Genomic DNA, 23961 nt, shown 5'->3' on the forward strand with positions numbered 1-23961 from the left:
CCAACTCCCTCTAACAATTGAGAATGGGATGGTCTGCACCTGTCAAAAAGAGGTCGTCTACATACAGCACTAGTATGAGAGGTTTATCATCCTCAACCTTAAAGTATAGGTTTGGATCGACTTCACTCCTAGTGAATCCCAACTTCATCAAGTAGTTATTGATCCTCTCATACCAAGCTTGGGGTGCTTGCTTCAACCCATAAAGGGTTTTCTTCAACCTAGATACGTGAGATTCCCGATTATGAATCTCAAATCCCTCGGGTTGTTCCACATAGACTTCCTCTTTAATTGAACCATGCAAGAACGCGGTCTTGACATCCATCTAATGTAGGTTCCATCCTTGAAAAGCAACAAGGGCTATGATCGAGCGGATGGTGGTGTATCGGGCAATAGGTGCAAATATCTCGTCATAATCTACACCTTCCTTTTGAGAGAAGCCACGAGCGACAAAGCAAGCCTTATACTTTTCTACACTCCCATCAGCTCCATGCTTTATTTTGTGAAGCCACTTCAAGGTGACAACTGTTTTGTCCTGGGGTCTGAGGACCACATCCCAGACATTGTTCTTCATGATGGATTTGTATTCCTCATTCATAGCATCCTTCCATACTTGATGCTTCACAGCTTCTTCGAATTATGAAGGCTGATTTTGAATGATGGTGCACATAATGGTCAAGTATCCCTGATACCTGGTCGACTTCTTACTTTCATGGAAAGTCCCTCTGGGTGCAATGTGACCTTCTTCATCATCAAGTGTCCCCCTAAGCCATGACAACCTCTTCCTAGAAGAGGAAGGCTCTTGCGAAGGGGGATCAATGGGATCCATAGGGTCTTCCATATTGGGCATTGTCTCATCTTCCTTCTCATTCGACTTCCTGGTGTCAGCTTCTTTAGTTTTCCTTAGAATAGGAAGATTGTCAACCTTGCTAAGAGCCATATCTTCGTCAAAGGTGACATCATGACTAATCTCGACTTCCCTTTCACCAGCCACATAGATTCTATAGCCTTTAGAATTTCTGCTATAGCCCACGAAGATTCTCTTCTTTCCAAATGCACCCAATTTGCTTCTTTTCTCTTTCGACACATGAAAATATACAGGACTTCCAAAAATTTTAAAATGAGAGACATCGAGTTTCTTACCAGTGAACACCTCTTCGAGAGTCTTGGAATCCAACACTTGATGAGGACATCGGTTTTGAATATATATGACGGTATTCGCAGCTTCGACCCATAGAAACTTCGGAAGTCTTTGGTCATGGAGCATAGCACGAACAACTTCCACAATCATATGATTCTTCCTTTCCGCCACACCATTCTGCTCAAGAGTGTATGGTGTTGTGGTCTCCCTCTTAATGCCAGCCTCTTTGCAAAAGTCATGGAACTCATTGGATTCATACTCGGTCCCATTATTAGTCCTCAAGATCTTGATCTTCTTCTCGGTTTAATTCTCGATCAAGGCTTTGAAGTGACGGAACTAGGAGAAAACTTCATCCTTCTTTTTCAAGAAGTATATCCAAGTCTTGCGAGAATAGTCATCTGTAAAAGTGAGATAATATAAATATCCTCCCAGAGAGTTCACAAGCATCATACCAGATATGTCGGAGGTCTTGCTATGGCTTGAGGGGAATGGTCCCCTTTTGAGCTTTCTTTCAGCACATCCCGGACATATACCTTCATGCTCTATTTTGAACTCGAGCATCCTTGTCACCATTTGTCTCACATCGAGTAGAGCCTTATAGTGAAGGTGGGCAAACCTCCGGTGCCATAGTTCAGACTGGAGAGATGTGTCACAAGACATGACTCCCAACGGACTTCCTACAACTTGATATAAAGAATCAACTCGAAACCCAAGAGTGAAAGCATATTTAAAATTCTTTTCCACACACGTACCTTGCGATCGATGAAGGCCACCTTGTAGCCTTTGTCTTCTATTGCCGAAATGGACACCAGGTTCTTCTTGAGATCAGGTACATATAGGACTTCTTGCAAATGAATTGTGCTACTCTAATTTAATTGAAGAGAACATTCCCTACACCCTTTACGGGATAGGTGGAGTTCTCTCCAAGAATAATCTCCAAATTTGTCTCTTTCTCTATCAAATTAGAGAGAGCCTCCTTGTAACCACTGAAGTGCCTTGAGGCAACACTATCAATAAGCCAATTTTCCAACGAGTCCGGAGGAGAGGTAGTAGAGAGGGTCGATATCAAATAATATTCATCTTGCTTATTGTTAACAACATTTGATTCATACCTGGAGTTCTTTGCTTTCTTGGAGGGTTGACCACTTCCTTGATTTCTGGCATTCCTCTTTCCTTTGCCATTGAACCTGCCATTCCTTTGATTGTGGTTGGAGTTGCCCCTGGAGTGATTTTGATCATCGTCATGAGATGTGTCCTTCCTATTTGGACACTCCCTCAAATAGTGGCCAAATTTATTGCAAGCGAATCATCTTCCCTTTCTTCCACCCTTCGATCTGGCCTTTCCTTTGAATTTAGATCCAAAATTATTTCTCCTTTTAGCATGAGAGGAGAAAGCAGTGGAGTTGCCTTTGAATGAAGGGCTTCTTGCTCTACCATCCTTGTCTCTTCTTGAATGTATCTCGCCATCAATTCCTCAAATCTCGGAATTCGATCATTGTTGAGAAGAGTAGTTCTAAATACATACCATTCAGATGGGAGCCCTCCAAGAGTAGTGATAGTCAGATCCCTATCAGCAATGACTTCTCCAATTGATAGGAGATCATTCTTGATCTCAGTGATCCTTAAGAAGTAGGATTGAATATTCTCATCTTTGCCCTTCTTAATATCCTTCAGCTTATTCTTGAGGAACAAACCTTGATTTGCATCACTAACTTTAAACAAGCTTACCAGTCTATCGTAGATCTCCTTGGAGGTGTTCAGCTCAGAAACGTAAGCCACCAGGCGCTTGTCAATAGAGTCCCAGATGATCTTCTTCGCTTTGACTTCACCTTTCGCGTACCTGTTCCTTGTAGCAGCCTATGCATTTGATGGAGGCTCCGTAATTCTGCCTCTCACATAGTCCAACACTTCTTGCTTTTCCAATTTCAGATCAAGAGACATCTTCCATCCATGATAGTCAGACTTCTAACAGAGCTTGTCTTCGACGGGGAAGTGTGATGAGGAACCCATGAAGTCTTTTGACTTTTTCCAACAGTCTTCGGTGATTTGTCTTGCTCTTGCTCTTGCTTGGATTTGTCTTCACCTCAGCTCTAATACCATGTTAAATTATGGTATGTTCTATGCTTAGAGCAATTTACTTCAATTTCTTCTTATTAGCCCAATGTCAATTCTCAATATAGCAATCACATTAACATATAAGTAAAAAGTTGATAGAACATAAATAAAATCGACAGAAGACAAGCCAAGACAAGAGACACAAGATGTGGTGGCTAGCCAAGGACAAACCCCAATGCGGGGAAACCCTTTGATCAATTCTTCTATATTCTTCAATAATTCAGCAGAGAGAGAGAGATAGTACAATATCACAAATCTGTGATTTTATATCAGCTACAATACAACAGCAAAGTCAAAGCTGGTCAAAAAACTCCAATTTGACCTCAAGTCAACCTTGAAGAACTTGGTCTTCAATAGCAAAGATGGGCAACCCAAAACAGCGCTCGGTCAGCGGTCAACGAACAGCAGCCTGCGGTCAGCCCTAACCAGTCAACGCTTGGTCAATGTTTGGTCAACGCTGGTCAACATCGCACCCAAAATAGAAATGCGCAGATCAGATTTGGTCAACATTGGGTCAACGAATTCATCATTAACTCAGTCAACGGTCAGCAGCCCTACACCTTGGTCAACGCAGCCCTAAAAACATAAATCCGTCCTCCTTCTTGCACGTGTGAGAGATCAGCTGCTCCTACGCTTGCCCAATAAGATTAGGAGAGAGAAGATGAAGAGATGAGTGATGGTGAAATGAGGCACAATGTCTCCTTCCTTTATATGCAACGTTGAGGTTACGCTGGAGGTGTGCCACACACTTTATCTTGCTGGCCAACCTTGACAAATTGTCAAGAAATACAAATAAATTCATATCTCCATGAATACATGTTGGAATCGAATGGTCGTTAGATCAATCATACACCTCTCGATGAAAGGAATTGAAGAAAAATATTAGCTGTCATAAATAAGATGACCCACGTGGAGTTTGGCCCTAGTTGTCAATTTTAACAGCGTCCTTATTTGTCATCTCTGGCCACTTGGGCCAGCAAGAATGGTCTTCCCTAAGTTCAGTAATTCGAGACTCAATTCCCTATACCGTGACTTCGTTGAGGACATGCACAGAAAAAGAACAAAGAGCAGATTGCTCTAATACCCTTGATGTAGATTATGTAAAGAATGAAATGAAGGAAGAAATAGAAATGAAAACAAACATAGTCATTGCAGAAAGCACAATATTCAGTAAAAACCCTAATTTTATTAATGAATGAAATGGAAAGACACTGTAAAATGCAAATCAGTACAAAGTAGTTAGAATGGTGAGAGCTTATCAGTAAAGAGAGATGTGTCAGCTATGCTCATTTAATAGAAGACATTACAAGAGGCCAAAACTGTCTTTTAGCATAAAATATGATGCCCACGGATGCAAAACACTAAAGAACCAAGACCCTAACCCTAGGAAATGATGTGGCAAAAGGAATGTGGCCCTAAAAAGACAAGTTGATATGTCAACTTCCAAGAGATGCAACGTTTGCATACAAACTCCATTTAGGGCATTTATTGGATCATTACAAAACTTAATCCATGCTCTATGAGTTTGGCAAGGCACACCAATAACACAAAGGAAATGCCCAAAAACCACACCAGAAGTTTGGGACCTCAAAAACTAGAATTAAACTGCCAAAACATGTAACCATTGTGAATCAGTGAAACAAGCGGGTAGCCACCAGTATCTACCTCGATCACAACATCCCTTCCTTAACACCAAATACTACATTTTACAAAACAGAACTTTGAAAATAAATAGATACAAAATCTAAAGCATGAGCACAACATTTCATAACTTTTGTTTTCTTGGAAGGGTCGTAGGATTCGTCTGAGCAGTGCAACTACAAATTCGAGGCATTTCTCAGTGCTCCATCTGACTAGCATAACCTTCTCTTTGAAGGTAGACTTCCATCATATTCCCCTAGAAAACTAGACTGTCATTACCCTCTTTTGCACTGAAACCATTTTACAGGATTTCCCCCTTTTGCACTGAAACCATTTTACAGGATTTCCCCCCTGTTCTGTTCCATTTCATCCTTCACAAAAAATTTCACCATGAAAAAGTTTCTTTGAAACTTTTCCTGTTTGTGCATATGATGATATTCCATGAAAGTTGAATATTACAGTTTTAACTCGATCAAATAGAAATTAGCATTCGATATATTGTAATTTACGAATTAAACATGACTCTGAAATCTAATAGCTTAAATTACAAAGACGAATATTTATTTTCTAAAATATAACCTGTATGCTGCTTGGGAATATTTTGCACGTGCAATTTACCATCTTCTGCAAAATTTTATCACACACCTTGGCCTGATTGAAACATCTACTTTTCTTACAAAATCTGTGCAACCTTGAGCACAAGCCATCATATTACTTTAATATGTAACAAGACATCCAAAACAGACTTCCAAAAACACTTTTCATAACTAAGCTGTCGCCTGCCAAAAACATCCTGCTTTAACCATTATACTATGCTGTCAGAGAATGCTATACGAAAAAGGACGGGTCTTTAAAATATATCACAGGCATCAATCTTTTGTCATATACCTGCATACTGGAGATGCTTCTAAACTGTTGCAGTTTCTCACTGGAAACAGCGAAAAAACAGTGATTTTTGGACTTACCAATATCAGCTCAGCCTTTAACCACAGAAAGATGATATTAATTGGCCCCACTATCAAAACAAATTTCTCTGAATTTGCACCATAGAGCCAGTTTTCAAGGCCAAGACTCAAAGCCCTTCTCTACAAAGTCCTGTTATTGGAAGACGGAAGTTGAAATTTTTGTGCTATATTATTGACCTGAAAACCTTACAATATTTCATTGGACTCGCAGAGATGGATTTGTATGGTCAGTCTCAAACAGGGTTACAGGATGACCACTGGTGCACCATAGAGCCAGTTCTCAAGGCCAAGACTCAAAGCCCTGCTATACAAAGTCCTGTTTTTGGAAGACGGAAGTTGAAATTCTTGTGCTATATTGTTGACCTGAAAACCTTACAATATTTCATTGGACTTGCAGAGATGGATTTGTATAGTTAGTCTCAACAGGTTACAGGATGACCACTGGTGCTTTCATAGATCATATGTTATTATAGTTCAAAAAGAATAACGATATCTTACACTACATAGTAAAAGAAAGAGAATGTAGATCCATTTTGTTCTTAGGTGAAGAAAGGTGGTTGTCCCAAAGGATATAAGCAAACATAAAATTAATATAGAAAACGTAAAAATGATAGTACTGAGAAAATATCATTACAGTAAGCAGGCAAATATCATTATAGTAAGCAGGTTGGAAGGCCATTTACCCAAAATTTACCGTTTTTCCTTGTATTTTGCAGCTTAAAGTATTCATAAATGTCGTCTGTGACAGGTGATATAATTTGCAAAAACAAATCGCATCAAAGATAGTCTAAAGCTATTATATGCAGATAGATTAGGCAAGCATAAGCTAAGTTGTCAGGATATGTGGGTGCAGGGCGGGGTTGGAATTTTTGCAAATCAGGGTGTTCACGTGCATCACGTACTGTTTAAGGATGACAATAATTAAAAGATGGTTACAAATGTAATTACTCCAGTAAATTTGGCTTTACCATTCAAAAAGTTGCCTAACAATAGGAAGTTATGTGATGATGTCTTTCTATTTAAATGTGGTTGCCCGAGATGAGAGGGTTGTTGTATTGTTGGAGAGTCATTGTTGATTTTGAATAACAAAAATTCTTATCCCTTGCCTCTTGGAAGTTTTCTTGACACACTGTCAAGGTTTTATCATGTAAAATTCCATGTCTATTTGTGTGAATTTAGTTTCTGTTTCTTGTGTACATTTTCTTTCTTGTTTATGAAATTTATGGGCTCAAAATACCAACACAGATTAATTTTAAATATGTAATAGAACCAAAGTCCCTCTTAAACAGTGGTTTTTAAAACATTAAATAATATAGTTGAATAACTAATGTTGTTATAAGTTATTTGAGTTTATCACATGTAGTTGAGAAGAATTTGTTATCCTCCTCATCCAGATTCAATTTCCACAAGTAACATGATAAGCTCATAATAAATAATTACTATTGCAATGACTTTGAGTCTTGTTATTGTTATTGAATGGCCGAATATCTTACCCTTACCTAGGATGGGTACTTTGTGAAATGGAATGAAAAAAAAAATGATATTCTAAAAACTGAAGGAGTGTGAAAATTGATTGACTTGTGAAAAATGGAAAGGAAAAGCTTTTTAAAAAACCTAGAAAGATGCACATGTCAGTTCTTGTTATTTTGAGCATTTGTGAGAAACGTGCCCTGATTTACAATGTGGAGACAGCCCCCCAGATAGCCAGGGGTCGTCCCAGCAATTGCGGATGTTTCCATACCCATCCTGGATATGGGAGACATGTGCCTGAGAGGGGGTGTCCCCCGAAACACACGGGATAAGTAATCATGAGAATTATAGTATTTATGTGTGGCTAAAGGGCAGTTATGAGAATAAAACTGTACCCAAAAAGGCCAACGGAGAAGGATGGCCATCAAAGTCCAACCCTGATAGCAAGTAGATAAAGTGAAAGTTGACCTGTATTTATCACATAATCACTGGCAGATGCAATTACAATAGTATGCAATAAGCACCAGTCGGTGCAAATATTAGTGTTTATTTTCGTCAGTAATAGCTACAAGAATCAGATAGCATCTTCGCCCGATAGCAAATAAATGTGATGGGTTTGACTTGCGTATTGTGGGTTTGCCTTCTAATTGCGTGAAACCAGCAATATTATTGCATGCTACTATAAAGACAAAACAGATCCATGTTTGGAGGATTCCAAATCCTTCTTATTGGGGATGTTTAACCAGAATTTGCAAGATTAGGTTGCCCCTGTAGGCAGTAAATTTTTTTGGTTTGCAGCTAAAGGAAAAGGTTAGTGCAATAATCCATGTCCTTGGATTGTCTAATGTGATGAATGCAATATATTTTCAAGATCCCGAAAAACAAAAGATCTCAATATTTGGTTAATGGGCATCGTTCACATGTGATTTTAGATAATATAGAACTTAATTTTACCATCAATCAACAGACAGATGCATGCTTCTTTCCATAGGCTAAAAACAGCAGATTGGGTTTATAGCGACAACTCCCATCATGACAGATATTCCCAAAGAGAAAAAGGAAACATAAGATTAGTATGAATATCTATACTGGATGGTACAAGCAAAATAACTTATGGAATACAACGATATCTACATCTATCAAAAGCTACAAATGAGCATGGAACACCCAAATTCGAATTTACAAACAGTACCTTAATTTCACTCTATACCACATCCAACTTATATAGCAGCAGCAGGGCTCCTCAAAACCCAAGAGATCTGCTCCATAGCACCAAATAGCTCCAGACTTCAAGGCATCAGAAATTCAAAGAAGTATTCAATATGGAAACCATATATATGTATGTGCACCTTCAGGTTAGGCTAGCTTGATATTACTGCAAATCAAATTATATAAATTGTGATTGAAAAGGATCAAATTGTGGGTTTTGTCAGACATCAAATATCAATATGTATGATGGGGCTGATTTGGAGTCCATCTAATTGGATAAGCTAGGATTGGGATTTTCAAATATCGGGTGTTTGGAAGCTTTCAGAGGGGTAGCAGACAAATTCCCCAGAGGAACACTGTTTATTTTCTCATAACAATGGATAGAAAAAAGTGAGAGAGAAAGATGGAACTCATCTTTACCCCAACATTGTGTTTTTGCAGGTTTCCTAGAGGGTCCTTGTGATGAAATGGGTGGCAAAAGGGTTTGTGAATTGAATGCTGACGAGGAAGAGGACGAGGATGAAGGATTGAGCAGAGGCCAAATGCAAATGGCATACAGTCTCCTGAACCCACCCAGTGCTAAAACAACAGATCTCAGTTGATGATGACCACAGCCAATGTTAGCCCAATGCCTCAGACATATGTTCTCCCAAAGCTTCTCATCCTGAGCAGCCTTATGCCATTGCCTATTGACACATGAAGCTCTAGCCAGAGATCTTCCATCTACGTATTTCAGAACTTCAGATAACAAGTCCCCATCTAGACAGAATTGGTTCTTCTGAGGACATGAAGGCCTCTGATTAGCACTGCACGGATCCTCAGATTGCATTTTTTTGGAACACATTTTGGGCAGCGAGAGCAAATCCCTGTTGGGTTTATTAGGAGAATTGATCCGATGCTTCTTATGTATTCTGATTGCCACTCCCATTGCCGTAATATATGCAGGAAAAGTGCAAGAGATCCCAGAAACCAAGAGCTTCTCCTAAGAGATTTTAAGGGCCATTTTTCTGAATCAACATGAGCTTGCGTGCTTATTATGGCAGAAACTTCTAAATCAATCACACCGAGATGGGTGCAACCGAGATGGGTGGTTTTCAGATGGCTGGCTTTATGTTTCGATAACCAAGGAGAACTTCATGGAGATGAGCATGCCCAAAACAAAATAGCAATATGACCTATTCTATTCAGATTAGGCAAAACAAAATAGCAATCTGACCCGACCTATTCTATTCACATAGGCAAAACAAAATAGCGATCTGGCATAACCGATTCTATTCATGGATGCAAAAGTTTAGGCCATCGAAAAGTAAAAGTAAATGAAAGAGGAAAGTGTGGCACAGTGTTGAAAAAAGATGCAAAAGACGAAGAGGAACAGAAGACAAAATGGGTAATATTGATGTGGGAACAAAATCCCACAAGGATATGCCAAGATATGCTATATGCCTCTCTGATATTCGATGATGATTTTTTTTTTCTTTTGACCTTGGTTGTATCTGATGTGAATGGCTGTGGTTGGGAGATTCCCACTCTGAGTTCTATTAAGGTAAGAGACAAATGGCTCCGGACAAATGAGCGATAAGATATTCCCAAGTCTGTGGTGGAGATGATTTTGGGATTCCCGCTTTTGCCCTCTTTCCACATATATGATTGTGTACAAGACATTATTTTGTGGACTGGTTAATGGAAATCGGATTGAGACAGCAGTGCCAATTGTTTCAGTCATTTCTAACTTGGACAACGATGTGGTATCGTGAATGGGCCATTATTAGTGCTTTGAAAGAGATATAATGGGTGGCCTCATTATGGTTCTGATTAGTTTCATCTTGTCCTTTAAAACAAGAACGACAAAAGTAGTTGATACAGGTCAAATTTATTTTATATATATGCGGGAGGTTACATGTATATCACCACATGCTATAAAGTTTAGTTTGCGTTATAACTTACAAATGCTAAGGTTACATTATAACTTACAAATGCTATTAGGATTGTTCTAAATGGGAGTGCATCAAACAACATATTTTAAAATGTTTCCATAGAGCCCAAAAAAGGAATAGTGACAAACCTTAAAGAGGTTAAAAGGAATAGTGACAAACCTTAAAAGAGGTTAAATCAAATAATTTTTGGAAGCATGGTGTATCTAGTGGGGAATCATTTTTGTCTTTTCTACGGGTATATCTTTTATATTTGTTGATTAAATATAACTTTCTTTAAGCCTAATAATATTTTAGGTATTTTTTAAAGTTGTTTTTCTTTTTCTTTAAATAATTAATTAGAGTTTGGAATGTCATTTAATGGTGTTATAAAAGAGTTGTGGGTTTAGTATTAGTTATAATTTTTCCTTTTCCTCCAAACATCCTAACTTAACTAACATCATAAACTTAACTTTATGTTTAGGGTCTTTATTATATTAAGATAATTTAGATTCATGAAAAGGATTAGGAGGTAATATGAGGTATCTTGGTTTGGGTGCTCCTCATTAATATTTTAATATTTGGTGCATGTTCACCATGTTTAGTTGCCTATTGGGTTAGTTCGAGTGGTTGAGTATTGTTAGTGCATGCATGACGTCTCAAGGTTAAGTCTTCAAGTTGGTTGTTTCTATTGATGTTATTGGGCCCCACTCGATGTCCTTGTTCGATTAGGTTGCCAAAACCATAACCAACTAATTTACCCTAAGTATCATCCTCAATATGAAGGGAAGTGCTTAGAGGGTTTCCCCAAGATGTATAACTAAAAAATAATAGGAAGATTATTTCTAAGTTTGCATTCCATCAAAAATAAATAAGTAAATCCACAATTTCTAACTCTACTTTTTAGCTTGGATGGTAATTTATAGTAAGAGATTAACAAACATTGTAGTAGAATGAGATGAGAATTCATAGTCAATATTATTGAGATTTAGATTTGGTGTTTTTAAAATAATTTATATGTTTAAGTCTACATGTTTCGAGCTCACTAGTTAAGGCTCATCTTCACGGCAAGAGTGTTGTCAAAGCTTCCTCCTCTAGTCATTATCTGTAGATATAATGTTATCACTCACTATCATTTTTCTCCAATCAAGGTTGATGAACCATTCAATGAGACTTTCGATTTTAACAGATTTTGACTAATGGATGAGCAAAATCATTATCCTCCATAGTTGAAAGAATCATCATTTTCATTTATCATATGAAATATTAGCTACAACTAATGATCAACACATGACCCTAATGGAAGAAATTGGGATTTTTTCACAATTTATATAGCCATGATACTTCTTTTTGTAAAGTTCTCAATTTTGGTAAGGATATTTATTCCATTGATGTTAATGGGATGTTTTGTTTTATGCAAGTGATTTGTGAGTGTTGATTTTTGAGTTCTATTATGAAAGATGTTTGCAATGTCATTTCACCCTTATTTAGATAGATCTTTTGGTCTCACCAAAATATATTTTCCCACATGCACAAGGGATATGGTAAACACCTATTTGTAGATAGGGATTGATAGGATTTTTTTTTATCGATTTTAGGAGATTCTTCAAGTTGTTAAGAGGAGGAGGTCAAGCTAATGCTTTGCTTCTTCAATAACCTAGCAATTTTAGCCATTGTGCCTTGCATGTAAGGAGAAAAACCTTTTTCTCTTCATTATTAAAGATATTCTATTGAGTATTTCATTAATGCTATCATCATTGTGAATTTGTTATTTTTTTCTTTGAAAAATAAATAATAAGAGAATTTAGAATTTGGCATTTAATGACCTTATAAGAGAGTTATGTTCCTATTATTTGTGACACTCTCTCCTTTCCCTCATAGCATGACAAACTTTATGCCTAGGCCTCCCCTTACTACATTGAGATAATTTAGATTCACAAAATGGATTGATGAGACAATAAGAGGCACTCTAGTCTTTGATCCGCAAACCGCCATGGATATTCCATTGGATAGTTCGTCATAACAGATCTGATAGTAATATATTAAAAATACTGAAATTTTGCACTATTATAGTTTATTAAACTTTAAGATTTGTGTATTTAACTATAATTAGTGTATGCATGCAAATATAAATTATGCCAAAAAGTAGAGAATGACAAAATAAGATCACACACACATAAGACACAAGATATGCTCTCTGGGAAACCCTTTCGGGAGAAAACCCAGTTGGAAGGTGAGGTCACTTCACTCTCTTTCTCTATCTGGAAATATGGCTGCAGGTACAAAGAAATAATGCATGTGGCCCGTGGGCTGCTACAATGCACATATCCTCTATGTGTGCTCTACCTCCTATCTCTCTTGGCTATCTTTGCTCAACTATGGAACAAAATTCTCTCGAAAGAATGGAATGCATCTTCCTCCTAGTGGTCTGATTATAAGACAACTCATAGCCTACTAGTGGTTAATTTTGACTACATCAACTCTTAACTAGAGTTACAATATAGACTCTTCTAGAGTCTTTTACATCAAAAACATGTGGCTAGCCTCTTTTCCATAAATAATGGGGGCTGACGCGGCATCCTCCCAAATTATAGGTGTGAAAACATGAAGGTCAACTTTTGAGTGTCATAACTTTTGCATATGGACTCTGGTTAACGTGTTGCTTGCGCCGTTGGAAAGGTCTCTATGTGTAGAATAGCATGAAAAGGTGATGCACCAAGATGAAAAAAATTTACCCCCCCAAAAACATCATTTGATGCCTCAAAATGCTCCTGGAAGGTTTCAAACTTCGTTTCGCCAAATTGGGTCCCGTCAGTAAAAATGGTCCCGTGAGCTTATTCCTCCACTTTTTCCACTCCAAATGCATCGAGATGGATGAAAAACAATATAATTATCTAATTCATATCAGTCTTAGTACCCGTCCCTAATATTTTAAGAGTTGGTTTTAAGTTCACTATGTCTAACTCTACTTTTTAGCTTTTGTGGTAAATTGGAGTAGAATGAGATGAGAATTTGTAATTCATAGTATTGAGATTTTGATTTGAAGTCTTAGTGATGATTTCCATGTTTAAGTTAATGCATCTCAAGCCCATTAGTTAAGGCTCATCTTTAGGACAAGAGCATTGTTGAAGCTTCCTCGTCTTAGTCATTATGTATAAATGCAAATTTAATCACTTGTCATATTTTTGCTCCAATTAAGGCAAATGAAACATTGAATGAGACTTTTAATTTTAATAAATTCAAACCAATGGATGGGAAAAATTATTATCCTCCAACAACTGAAAGAATCACCATTTTCATTGATCATCTAAAATATTACTTATTAAGGACATGGAACTAGGTGTGGCTAATGATCATCCCGTGATCTTGATTGAGGAAATTGGGATTTTTCACATTTTCTATAGCCTCCCTAATCCTTGTTTTTGCAAAGTTGTCAAAGTTGTGAAGGATATTTATTTAATTGATTTTAATGGGATGTTTGGTTCTATGAAAGTGATCTATGGGTGCTAATTTATGAGTTCTATTATGAAATATGTTTGCAATATGTTAGTTTACCCTTATTTAGTTAAATCTCTTCATCTCACCAATATATATTTCCATGCATGCACAAGGGATCTAGTGAACATTAGTTTGTATAATCTTGGATTTATAGCATATTTGACCATTTTAGGAGATTTGTCAAGTTGTTTATAGGGGAGAATGTTGTGCTAATGCTCTTCTTCTTCAATAGCCTAAAAAATTTTTTTTTGCATATATATATCTATACATATACATATACATATACATATACATATACATATATATATATCTATATGTATGTATATATGTATGTATATATGTATGTATATATCTATAGATATATGTATAGATATATGTATATATATATATATATATATATATATATATATATATATATATATATATGTATATCTATATATATATACATACATATGTATATATATATGTATATCTATATATATATACATACATATATACAAAAGCCTCAATAGAGTTTTTTCATCCTTATACACACACACACACACACACTTATACTTATCCTTACCTATCCATTAGGGAAACAAAAGTTCATCTGATTTTAACTATCATGAGAGTGGCATTTAAATCTTGTATCATAACCATGATTTCTTTCCATAAGGAACTCCCTTATTGGTGAAATTATGTACGAGTAATTCCCATGCCTCCATTCCTTCATGAGATCAAGTGATCCACTTATCATAGCACACTAATCTTGGGTCTATGTATAGGGTTTGAAGATCCTCATTGTACCCAATCCCTGTGAGCATAACAAATATTTCAATTGACTCTTTGAAAGCCCTTAACTCCTTAAACATGCTCTCAGAGAAGGATTTAATAAAAAAATTCCAACATCTTACAAAAATTTTCCCAATAAATTAACCAACAAGGATATCATGCATGGGTTGCAACCATGATTTTGATGGAGATTTGAACCTAGTGGCCCAGACTAAGGGTTTATTTATCCATTTTTCAATTTTTTTCCCACTTTTTGAATCAATATCTCCTGCAACTCCTCAAATGAAGCTTGAAAGGGAAAGGAAATTCCTTACAAGAATAAAAAATAAAAATAAAAAATCCCTAACTAAAATTGAAGACAACCCTTGGCCTCATTACTAATCAAGAATGTTATTAGTATTTTTGGATGCAATGCTTATTTTTGGTTCACTAGATCTTAGACCTAAAAACTTCACATGATATCCAAACTTCTTCCATAATGTTATATGTTGATTATTTTCTCTCAGGGAGGATGAGGGCATAATCATGTATGATGTTCCCATTAACTAGTTACCTAAGTTTAGGCTTCATGAGAGGAATACCCTTGTTGATCCCTTCCCCTACATTGTGGGGAAATCAAATATCCAAGAGCTTAGTCTAGAATCATGTAAAAGTAGGAACCAACAAATATGTTTGGAAATTTGAATGCAAAATTTATTATGAACATTGCACTTTAAAAATTTTAAGAAACCAATAAGTACAATCCTCTTCAAGGGGGGAACCTCCTTTTATAATGAATACAATGTACAAGTCAATATTTGATAATCCTAATACTAGATCTCCTTAGTGTGTATATATATATATATGAGACAAAGGATACAATTATAAAAACATGAGACCATGAAAAGTTCTAGCTTACAGAACAATATAACATTAGAAATGTAATCACTCAATATCTAGGGATTAATAAGGGGATTTTGAGCTAACATGGGGCTTATATAGGGCTTAACATGCCCCTCCCCTTCCAATAAGTGTTGTCCTCGACACTTGACTATCTGCAAGTGTTTCTACATGAACAACTCATCTTCCCATGTCACTTCTTCCATTGGTAGGTTCTTCCATTTGATGAGGCACTCAGTAATTGCTCGATTTCTCAGCTGCCTAATCCTTGTTTTGAGCATTGTTTCTGGTTCTAGTTTGATTTTCCCTTCTTAGTTAATCTCTTGTAAAATAGTTTGAACTGGGATCTTGTTACTAATTACCTTCTTTAAGTAGGAAACATGGAAGATTTTATGTAAATGTGAAAACAGAGGTAACTCTAACTTGTAAGTCGTACTTTGAATCCTCTGCAACACCTTATATGGGCCATAAGACCTTAGTGCTAATTTACTTTCCTTCTTTCGTTGCTTGAGGGAAAATTGTTTATATGGTTGTAGTCTCACAAATACCCAATCTCCCACTTCAATTTCCATTTCATTGCAATGTTGATATACTTGTTGTTTCATCCTATGTTGTGCTATAACCAAATTGTACCTTCAATATTTTAAGAACTTCTTGTTGGTGTCATATGTGTTCCTCTACTGCTTTAGCCTTTATAGTGCCTTTCAAGGGTGATGTAGTGGATGGAGGATGGCATCCATATAGTTCCATAGGTGGTGACATTTTTTATGAAGTAGGGAAGGATGTGTTGTACCAGTATTATTCAAAGGGAAACCATTTGACCCATTATGTTTATTTATCAAATGCAAAGCAACATAGATATGATTCTAAATATTTATTTATAATCTCATTTTTCCCATCAAATTGAGGATGGTAAGATGAGTTGTAAGCTGATGAAGTTCTCAAATAGGAAAATAATTAAATGCAAAAAATTCCAGTGAAAATTGGATCTCTTTCACTTACAATTATCTTTGGTATTCCATGTAGATTTCATATTGTTTCCATGAATTCTTTTTCAATTGTACTTGCTTTAAAAGGATGGGAAAGAGAGAAAAAATATGCATACTTTGTTACTCAATCTCCCACTACCATAATGACACTCTTTCCTTCAAATTTGGGTAAACGTGTTATAAAATCCCTTGAAACTTCTTCCTAATGTTGGCTTGGTATGGCTAATGGCTAAAGAAGGCATGGGGCCTTGATTGTCTCTCCCTTATTTTGTTGGCATACCACACATTCAACCACGAAATTTTGCACATATGCTTTAAGACCTCAAAAAAATATTTCTTGATCATATGGTATGTCTTCAAGAACCCTAAATGTCCTCTTACTGGACAAGTGTGTAATCCAAAAAGGACCTTTTTTAGTTGAGAATTCTTACATAAGTATAAGCAATCTTGATACCACAAAAAATCACTCTTCCACGTGAACTTTTCTATTATGTCAGGGTCCTCCTGTAGTTGTTGAATAATCTTGCATACCTTCTCATCTTGCTTCCATTCTATCCTTGTTTTTTCCACCTACTCAGATTGTGGAATGTAATAACACATAGTAAACCCTTTGTGTCTTCCTCTTTCCTTAAGAGTGTGTCTACCACAATATTTTTTCCCCTTTTGTAGATAATTTCAAAGTTGTGATATCCCCTTACTTGGATTTTATATTGTAAATTTGTATATACTTAGTGGGTTTATTGCTTTAACTTTTAAGATATATTTGGAACTAGATTATCAGTATTGTATTGCTGATAGATATTAAATGTGAGTTTGTAATTATAATGTTGTTAATGAAATAAAGAAATATGGAAATTAATGTTGAGGTTATACCTGGATGAAAGAGATAATGCTCCAAGTTAATGTTGGATATTGATTACCCTTATTCATTAAGTCCTAGACATCTAATCTAAATGACCAAATTATTAATGATTGATCCATAACTTCCCTTAAATACAGGATGTTGTATTTGAGAGTGGGGAACTGGAGCTCATAAATGAGCTAGTAACTACCTACTACCTGTGGGGTGAGGTGGAGGTCGTTACCAACTGCTAATTATTTTGTTAGAGGGGTATTCTATTTTGTCTTTTGCTAGAGAAAATTCACGTAGTGGTAAACTGGTGAGACGAAAAAGTGACAAGATAGCTATAGAAAGAAAACTTGTAGACTTGTATGCTCGAGGGGGCCCTTTTTGGAGAAAGGAGTCAAGGTTGGGAGGAGTTGGTTAGCTCCAGTATTAATTCCCAAATTCTTGTTTCTATCAAGTCAGTATTCTGAACTTCTCAATTTGTTATTATATTATGAAATTAAACTGTAAGGTGCTTAAGTAATTAATTTATGTGCAATGGAAAATTAGTTCTGAGTAAGTAGGTTGGCAAAGAGGAAAAGGAAAACAGTTGAAGTTTTCTTTATAGAATAACTACAATGATTTTATATGCATTTTCATGTTATGCATAGAGAAATTATAAAATAGTGGCTTGAACAACAAGATTTATTTTGTTTATATGTACATGGGGAATGAATACTTTTTATACTTCAAAATATAATAATCATATTAAGAAATATGTAATGTTGATAATAACGTAAGGCTAGCCTGGATTATTTTTAATTTCTATTATATGTATTTAAGCTATATAAACTCATAACCTGAACAAATAAAGCTAGAGAGGAGCTTAATTAGTAATAGTGATGACAAGTATTGCGTAGTTTTAACTACACCATAATTACAAAGTAAAAGAGTTAGACAAAATCATTTTTGAGATGGCCTAGTAAAAACAAACAAGTTGCGATTGTATTGTACAAGTAATGTACAATATGTTAAAAAGACCTGAGAAAACTTAGTATTAAACTAGAAATAAGTACAATTATACTACAGATGAACTTCTAGAAAGATAGTTGAAATATATAGATGCATTAAACATTTCACATGAATAGCAGAAGAACTTCTAAACAAACAACATAGGGACATAAGTTTAAGAACGTTTAAAGAATCAAATATAATCATCAAATTAAAGAGGTCAACATATAATGTTTTTATCGACAACGAATAAACTACCAAGATTTCAGTGTTGGTCGAAAATGACCATAACAATAGTAAATAAATTACAATTGTTAAATGTTTTGGGTTAAAAGTACCCTTAACCAAAATACACACCAGTAGAATATAAACTTCCTAATAGTAATTAATATTAAGACATCAATATGTAAACTAAATATAAAATACAGAAAACCCCGGCATATTGTCCTCAAACATAGAGTCATGCACAAGCATAGAAGTAACCAAGCATTTTAGGGACACACAACCTGATTAAAAAAAAAAGAAAAAAAAAGATTGAATATCATGTGCTTAGGGAGAGAGTTCCATAAATAAAATTTCAAAGGAAAAACTTATGAAAATGCCTTGAGAATTTACATGTTACCTAGAAGTAACCAAAGAACAAAACTCTCAGTTAGAGTCGGCGAAAAACCCTAAGTCAAATTTGTAAATTACAGAGAAAATAATTAGCAGAGGTCTGAGTAACTATATTCACCTAGAGGATTAAACATTGCAAGAAGCTACAATTCAATCTTGCAAGATAAACAAATATATATGAGTAGGATTCAATTCTGTAATTTTAGTTAAATCTAGAAAAATACAAAAAACCTTTGAATAATTAATTGTAAATTTGTTAGGCTTTATAACCCTGAAAAACCCTATGTATGAAACAATAAAGTGTGAACAGAATTGGTGTGAATATAAATATATGAAATTTTTTGTAGGGTTAAAACCCTAAGGAATGTTTAAGAAAAATTCTATATATCAAAATTAACAAACAAAATATTTTATGGCCAAGCTTATATAATTGCTTTAATGGTCGTGGTGATAGTTTTAGAGAAAACTCATTATCAATTCTACTAATAAACCATATAGAGTTAGGGTTTTCACTTATGAAAACCTAGCCATGGCACCAATAAAGTAAAAATTAATGAGATAGCATTTGAAAATAATAACGTTTACTTGTTCTAGAAAAAGATTTATCAAGCGTTGGAATTTTGTCAGGTAAATTTTCCATAAGGGAAGTTTTAGACACCAGACAATATACTAGCAAGAAAACCCTTGCAATCTTGCAATGAATGGTCAAAGATCATTCTTAGTAAACTAATTATGAAAAGGGAAAAGAAACCCATAAAAAAATAAGGGAAAGATTTGAGTCGTAACACAAGAGAGTTTGAATATAGAACAAGTGCAACGCTGCTATGAAATGCCCAAAAATATTTAAATACTAGAAAGATGTTTCAAAGAAAAGGGTTGGTTCCTAGTGTATATCTTTTTCTTTTTATGTTTCTTGTTCCTTTTCTTCCTTCTCTTCACAATCTATGTAAAATAATTTCTTCTCATCACACTTATGGCCTTTAGTGTATTTTTTATCACAACTGTAACAAAGGCCTTTTGCTCTTTTTCTTCCAGTTGTCGTGATGTTAACCTTTCAGGTTGTGGGAGGCTAGGAGCGACAACACTTCCGCCTTTATAGTTATGAGTGCTAAACCTCCTTGTTGCCATAATTTTTCTTTCAACTTTTCTTTCCACCTTGAATGCATTCTCCAATAACTTAGGTTCCCAAAGGAGAACCTCATGTTGGATGTTATCATTTAAAGTTCCTATAAATACATCAATCAGATGATCCTTTTGAATATCAATTCCCTTGATATTCAATCTTTGGAAGTCCTCAATATGCTCCGCAACTGAACCCTTTTGTTTCAGATTTATCAATTGGCTAAAAAGGGTATTTCTTTTTATATCCTCGTAATGTGGTATCAATTCCTCTTTAAAATTATCCAAGTGAAAAGTGATTCATGAGAACAAAGCCATTGATACCACAAAAAATGATTGGGTTCTAAACATAAAGATGCAATGCGTACAATTTGTGTGTGTTGCACATCATGTAGATCAAATAACTACTCCATCTATAGTATCCATGTTACCAAATCCTTGCCATCAAACTTCCTCATATCAATATTTGGAATATTGTTGGTCTTCAACCCAAAGTTAGAGTCTATAGAATCATGATTCACATTACTTTTGTTCTCCTCATGAGTTTCACAGAATACCTTGTCACCACTATGAATTATTTATTGTAGAAATTTTGTCGAACCTTCCATATCCTCTTTTATTTCTGATTTGAAACCATCAATCTTAAGATTCATCATTTCTTCCATTTCATTTTTGGTTTCTCTTTGTGAGAGCAAAAATTGTTGCACTTGGTCCCATAATTTTGAGATATCATGTTGCATTTCGTCTTCTTCATGCGTCATAGTAGATATTTATGAGGGCTTCATGGGTGTATAATTTTTTTGTTTGGGAGGAATTTTGGAACCAATTAATTATACCTATGCCTAATTGGGCCCTTTGAATCACTTCAAACTGTTTTTTCAAACAAAATTTATGCAAATTTAAAAATACACACCTTTTAAGAGTTTGATTTTGAGCTTTTCGATATGGCTAACCTTGAAACTATTGTATCTTTGTGATTTTGACCTCCTAAGATCTGAAATTTATTCCTAAGGTATCTCAGTGTCTTCTTTCCAATGCCATAAGTCAGACCAAATTTGGATTTTTTAAGATAAAGTTATACCAAATCCCCCACGATGACTTGATTAAGGATTGATTCAGTAGAGCAAGCTTGTATGGGATTCCATGTGCCACTCTTTCAACCTTTGGCCCTAAATATCCTACCCAAAAAACTAAATTTTGTGCACTTTCAGTTACTTTTTATAGAATTCAAATATGATGCTCGAAATGCTTTTCCTCGGGATACCTGTTTGAGATTGAATTCTGGAGCATGCATAAACCCTAACTTCTTTGAACCATATCTCCGAAAACATAGTGAACCAAAGTCTGAAATTATAACTAGATGTTCATCAATGTGGTAGCAATTTCATGGTCTAAATATTCACAAAAAAAAGGTTATAGTGAAAATTCGACAATGGCTCGTTTGAGGCAGCAAAACCCTAGGATCAAGAGATTTGATACCAAATTTTCTGTATCAAGGTCAAAGATAGCACATAAACATAAAAAAAGATAGATCAACAACTAGATTATAAGCCACTTCAATGAGGAAACCTTCCTTTACATCACATAAATGAACAATTCTTGAATGATTCAAATGACGAGACCTCCTTGGTATATATAGGAGTCTAAAGGGTCAAAATATAATTAGGGCCTACATAAGAATAATAATGTAAGTATTCAAAAATAACAATAGTGGGATTCTATGGGGCACAACAATAATAATATGGTGGATACACTAGTATTATAGGGACCTACCAAAATCTTCCTACCATTGTCCCTTCCTTTGAGTCAGAATAAGTCATCAACAAGATTACAGACTCATCAAAACTCATGGTACCTAACGAATGGGGCAAATATCTTGCCATAGTCTTCTCCCTCTTTCTGGGACAACCTTCTTACTATGGATTTCGGTTTGTACTACTCTATGCTGCATGCTAGATCTTGTAGATCCACTTGGAAATCACCATTAAGTTCCCTTATATCTTGGCACAATTTCCACACACCTTTATTTCAAACTTGTTGACTGGACTATCTACTCCCTCTAAACAAGAAGCTCTTCTAGTTGTCTGACATGATTCTAGATGCCTTGTTCCATTTCTCCCTCTCAAAAACAAATCTCTCTAGCTGAGTTTGTTCTCCACCTTGGGAGAATCCTCTTGTCACAAACTTTGCTTCGTTCTTCTCGATGCTTCCAGAGCCTTGGTAGCCTTCACAATCTACCTACAGCCTTCATTAAGAGGTCTTTTAAGATTGTAGGGAATTGTCAACTCCCTCTTTATCCTTACCTTCTTGTAATAAGTATTGCAATCTCATCAAGCTAGAAATGCTCATCCTTGTACTCATCATCATGTTGCTTTCCTTTCCTTTCAGGCATGAGCTAGGGTTTCTTCTTTTAGTGGAAACGATCAATCCTAATGTTTTGTTCATAAACCCTATGGATTTCTTATCCAATCCTTGTATCTTTCTAGGGTTTACAAAGTATAAAACCCTAGATTTTCATCTTACATCTTCTTGTAAGTCTAATAATTTTTGTAATGTGTAGAATTCTCCTTTTTATGTCCATTGTCCAAGCATATTGGAGCATTACTAATAATTTTCTTGAGATTTTCAGCCTATGTAGCCTACACACATCAAGTTATACAAATCATTAAATTTTATTGAGAGAACTTTTAACTTTGAAAGGGAACTATGCTCCTTTTTCATTGTGATCTTATCATGTTAATGATTTTCCTTCATCAAGGTAAGATATAATACAATGTCTTGCTTCTGAATCACAAGGAAACACAAAACCATGAAATATATATGTCCCTTCAGATTTTTATATATTCTTAAAAGGTTTGATCCTTATGCTTGAGTAGTTATTCAACCTTTCTTCATTGAACTACAGATCTAGACTTATCTTGTCAATGCAAGATATATCATTGTAGTTGTTTCGGGAATATTTAGTGTTTCTACAAAACGCCTAACCCTCTAGATCTAGTAGCTGATCTAGAAACAACAGTCAAAGCAATCTTAATTTTTCCTATAAACAACAGATAAGATAAAGGACAGAAAGCCTACTTGTGACTTCCGCTTGTTCCTTATCTCCCTTGACCGATTTTGCTGCTCCTTCCCATACTTAAATCACTTGAGAAGTACCTGCACAACTTACAGAAACAAAAACCCGTCAAAGCATAATGATCTATTGTTCATAAATAGCACAGAATCGAAAGCATGATATACACATGAATGCATTTTACATAAACACAAACATAAGGGAAAAATCTCGAAAGCTTTATTGATAAGAGGAAAGATTACAACCAATGCGAGTTCGATCTAGCGTCATCCTTCCAATTCAATCCTTCTTCACCTCATGAAAAGCATAACATTCCAGCAATATCACAATACTTGCACTCAATCCTAATCTCATACCACCAACATCTCCTTGCAACTCAGTATTTTTCAGCCTCTAGATCTCTTGGATGAGTGATCTATTTATAGATGAGAGAAGGAGGTTGGGTCATCAATGATGATGATGAATGCCTTTCTATTTTTAGAAATTGGTTCCATGAAAGAGGGAGATAGGAGGTTGATGTTTCCTACTTCCTTTTGTCATCCAAGGGCGAACTCAGAGGGCAGGTGGCACTTGAGAAACTTCTAGAGGTTTCCAGTGGATAAGGAATCTTCAAACCCTCATGGAAAATTGCCCAAGTTCACTCATCACAGGCTAAAGAGGGACTAAGTGCAATGCATAACACCCAGTCAGTGTAGCACCTGCAATGCATTGCAGCCTGATAGAAGGCTT

At 35.6% G+C, this 23961-nt stretch overlaps 1 protein-coding gene across 1 annotated transcript; it reads right to left on the reverse strand.

Moving 5' to 3' along the window:
- Positions 1–8377: 8377 nt before the first annotated feature.
- LOC149197580 (F-box protein SNE-like) lies at positions 8378–10003 on the reverse strand. Its single transcript, XM_089405899.1, has one exon. The coding sequence runs from the start codon at positions 9464–9466 to the stop codon at positions 8807–8809; it is 660 nt and encodes a 219-aa protein (XP_089262025.1). The 5' UTR covers positions 9467–10003; the 3' UTR covers positions 8378–8806.
- Positions 10004–23961: the final 13958 nt, after the last annotated feature.

The sequence above is a fragment of the Pinus tabuliformis genome, chromosome 2_2 (assembly GCF_031772625.1).
Source record: "Pinus tabuliformis cultivar Carrire ecotype Pingquan chromosome 2_2, CPIR1, whole genome shotgun sequence".
NCBI lineage: Eukaryota > Viridiplantae > Streptophyta > Pinopsida > Pinales > Pinaceae > Pinus > Pinus tabuliformis.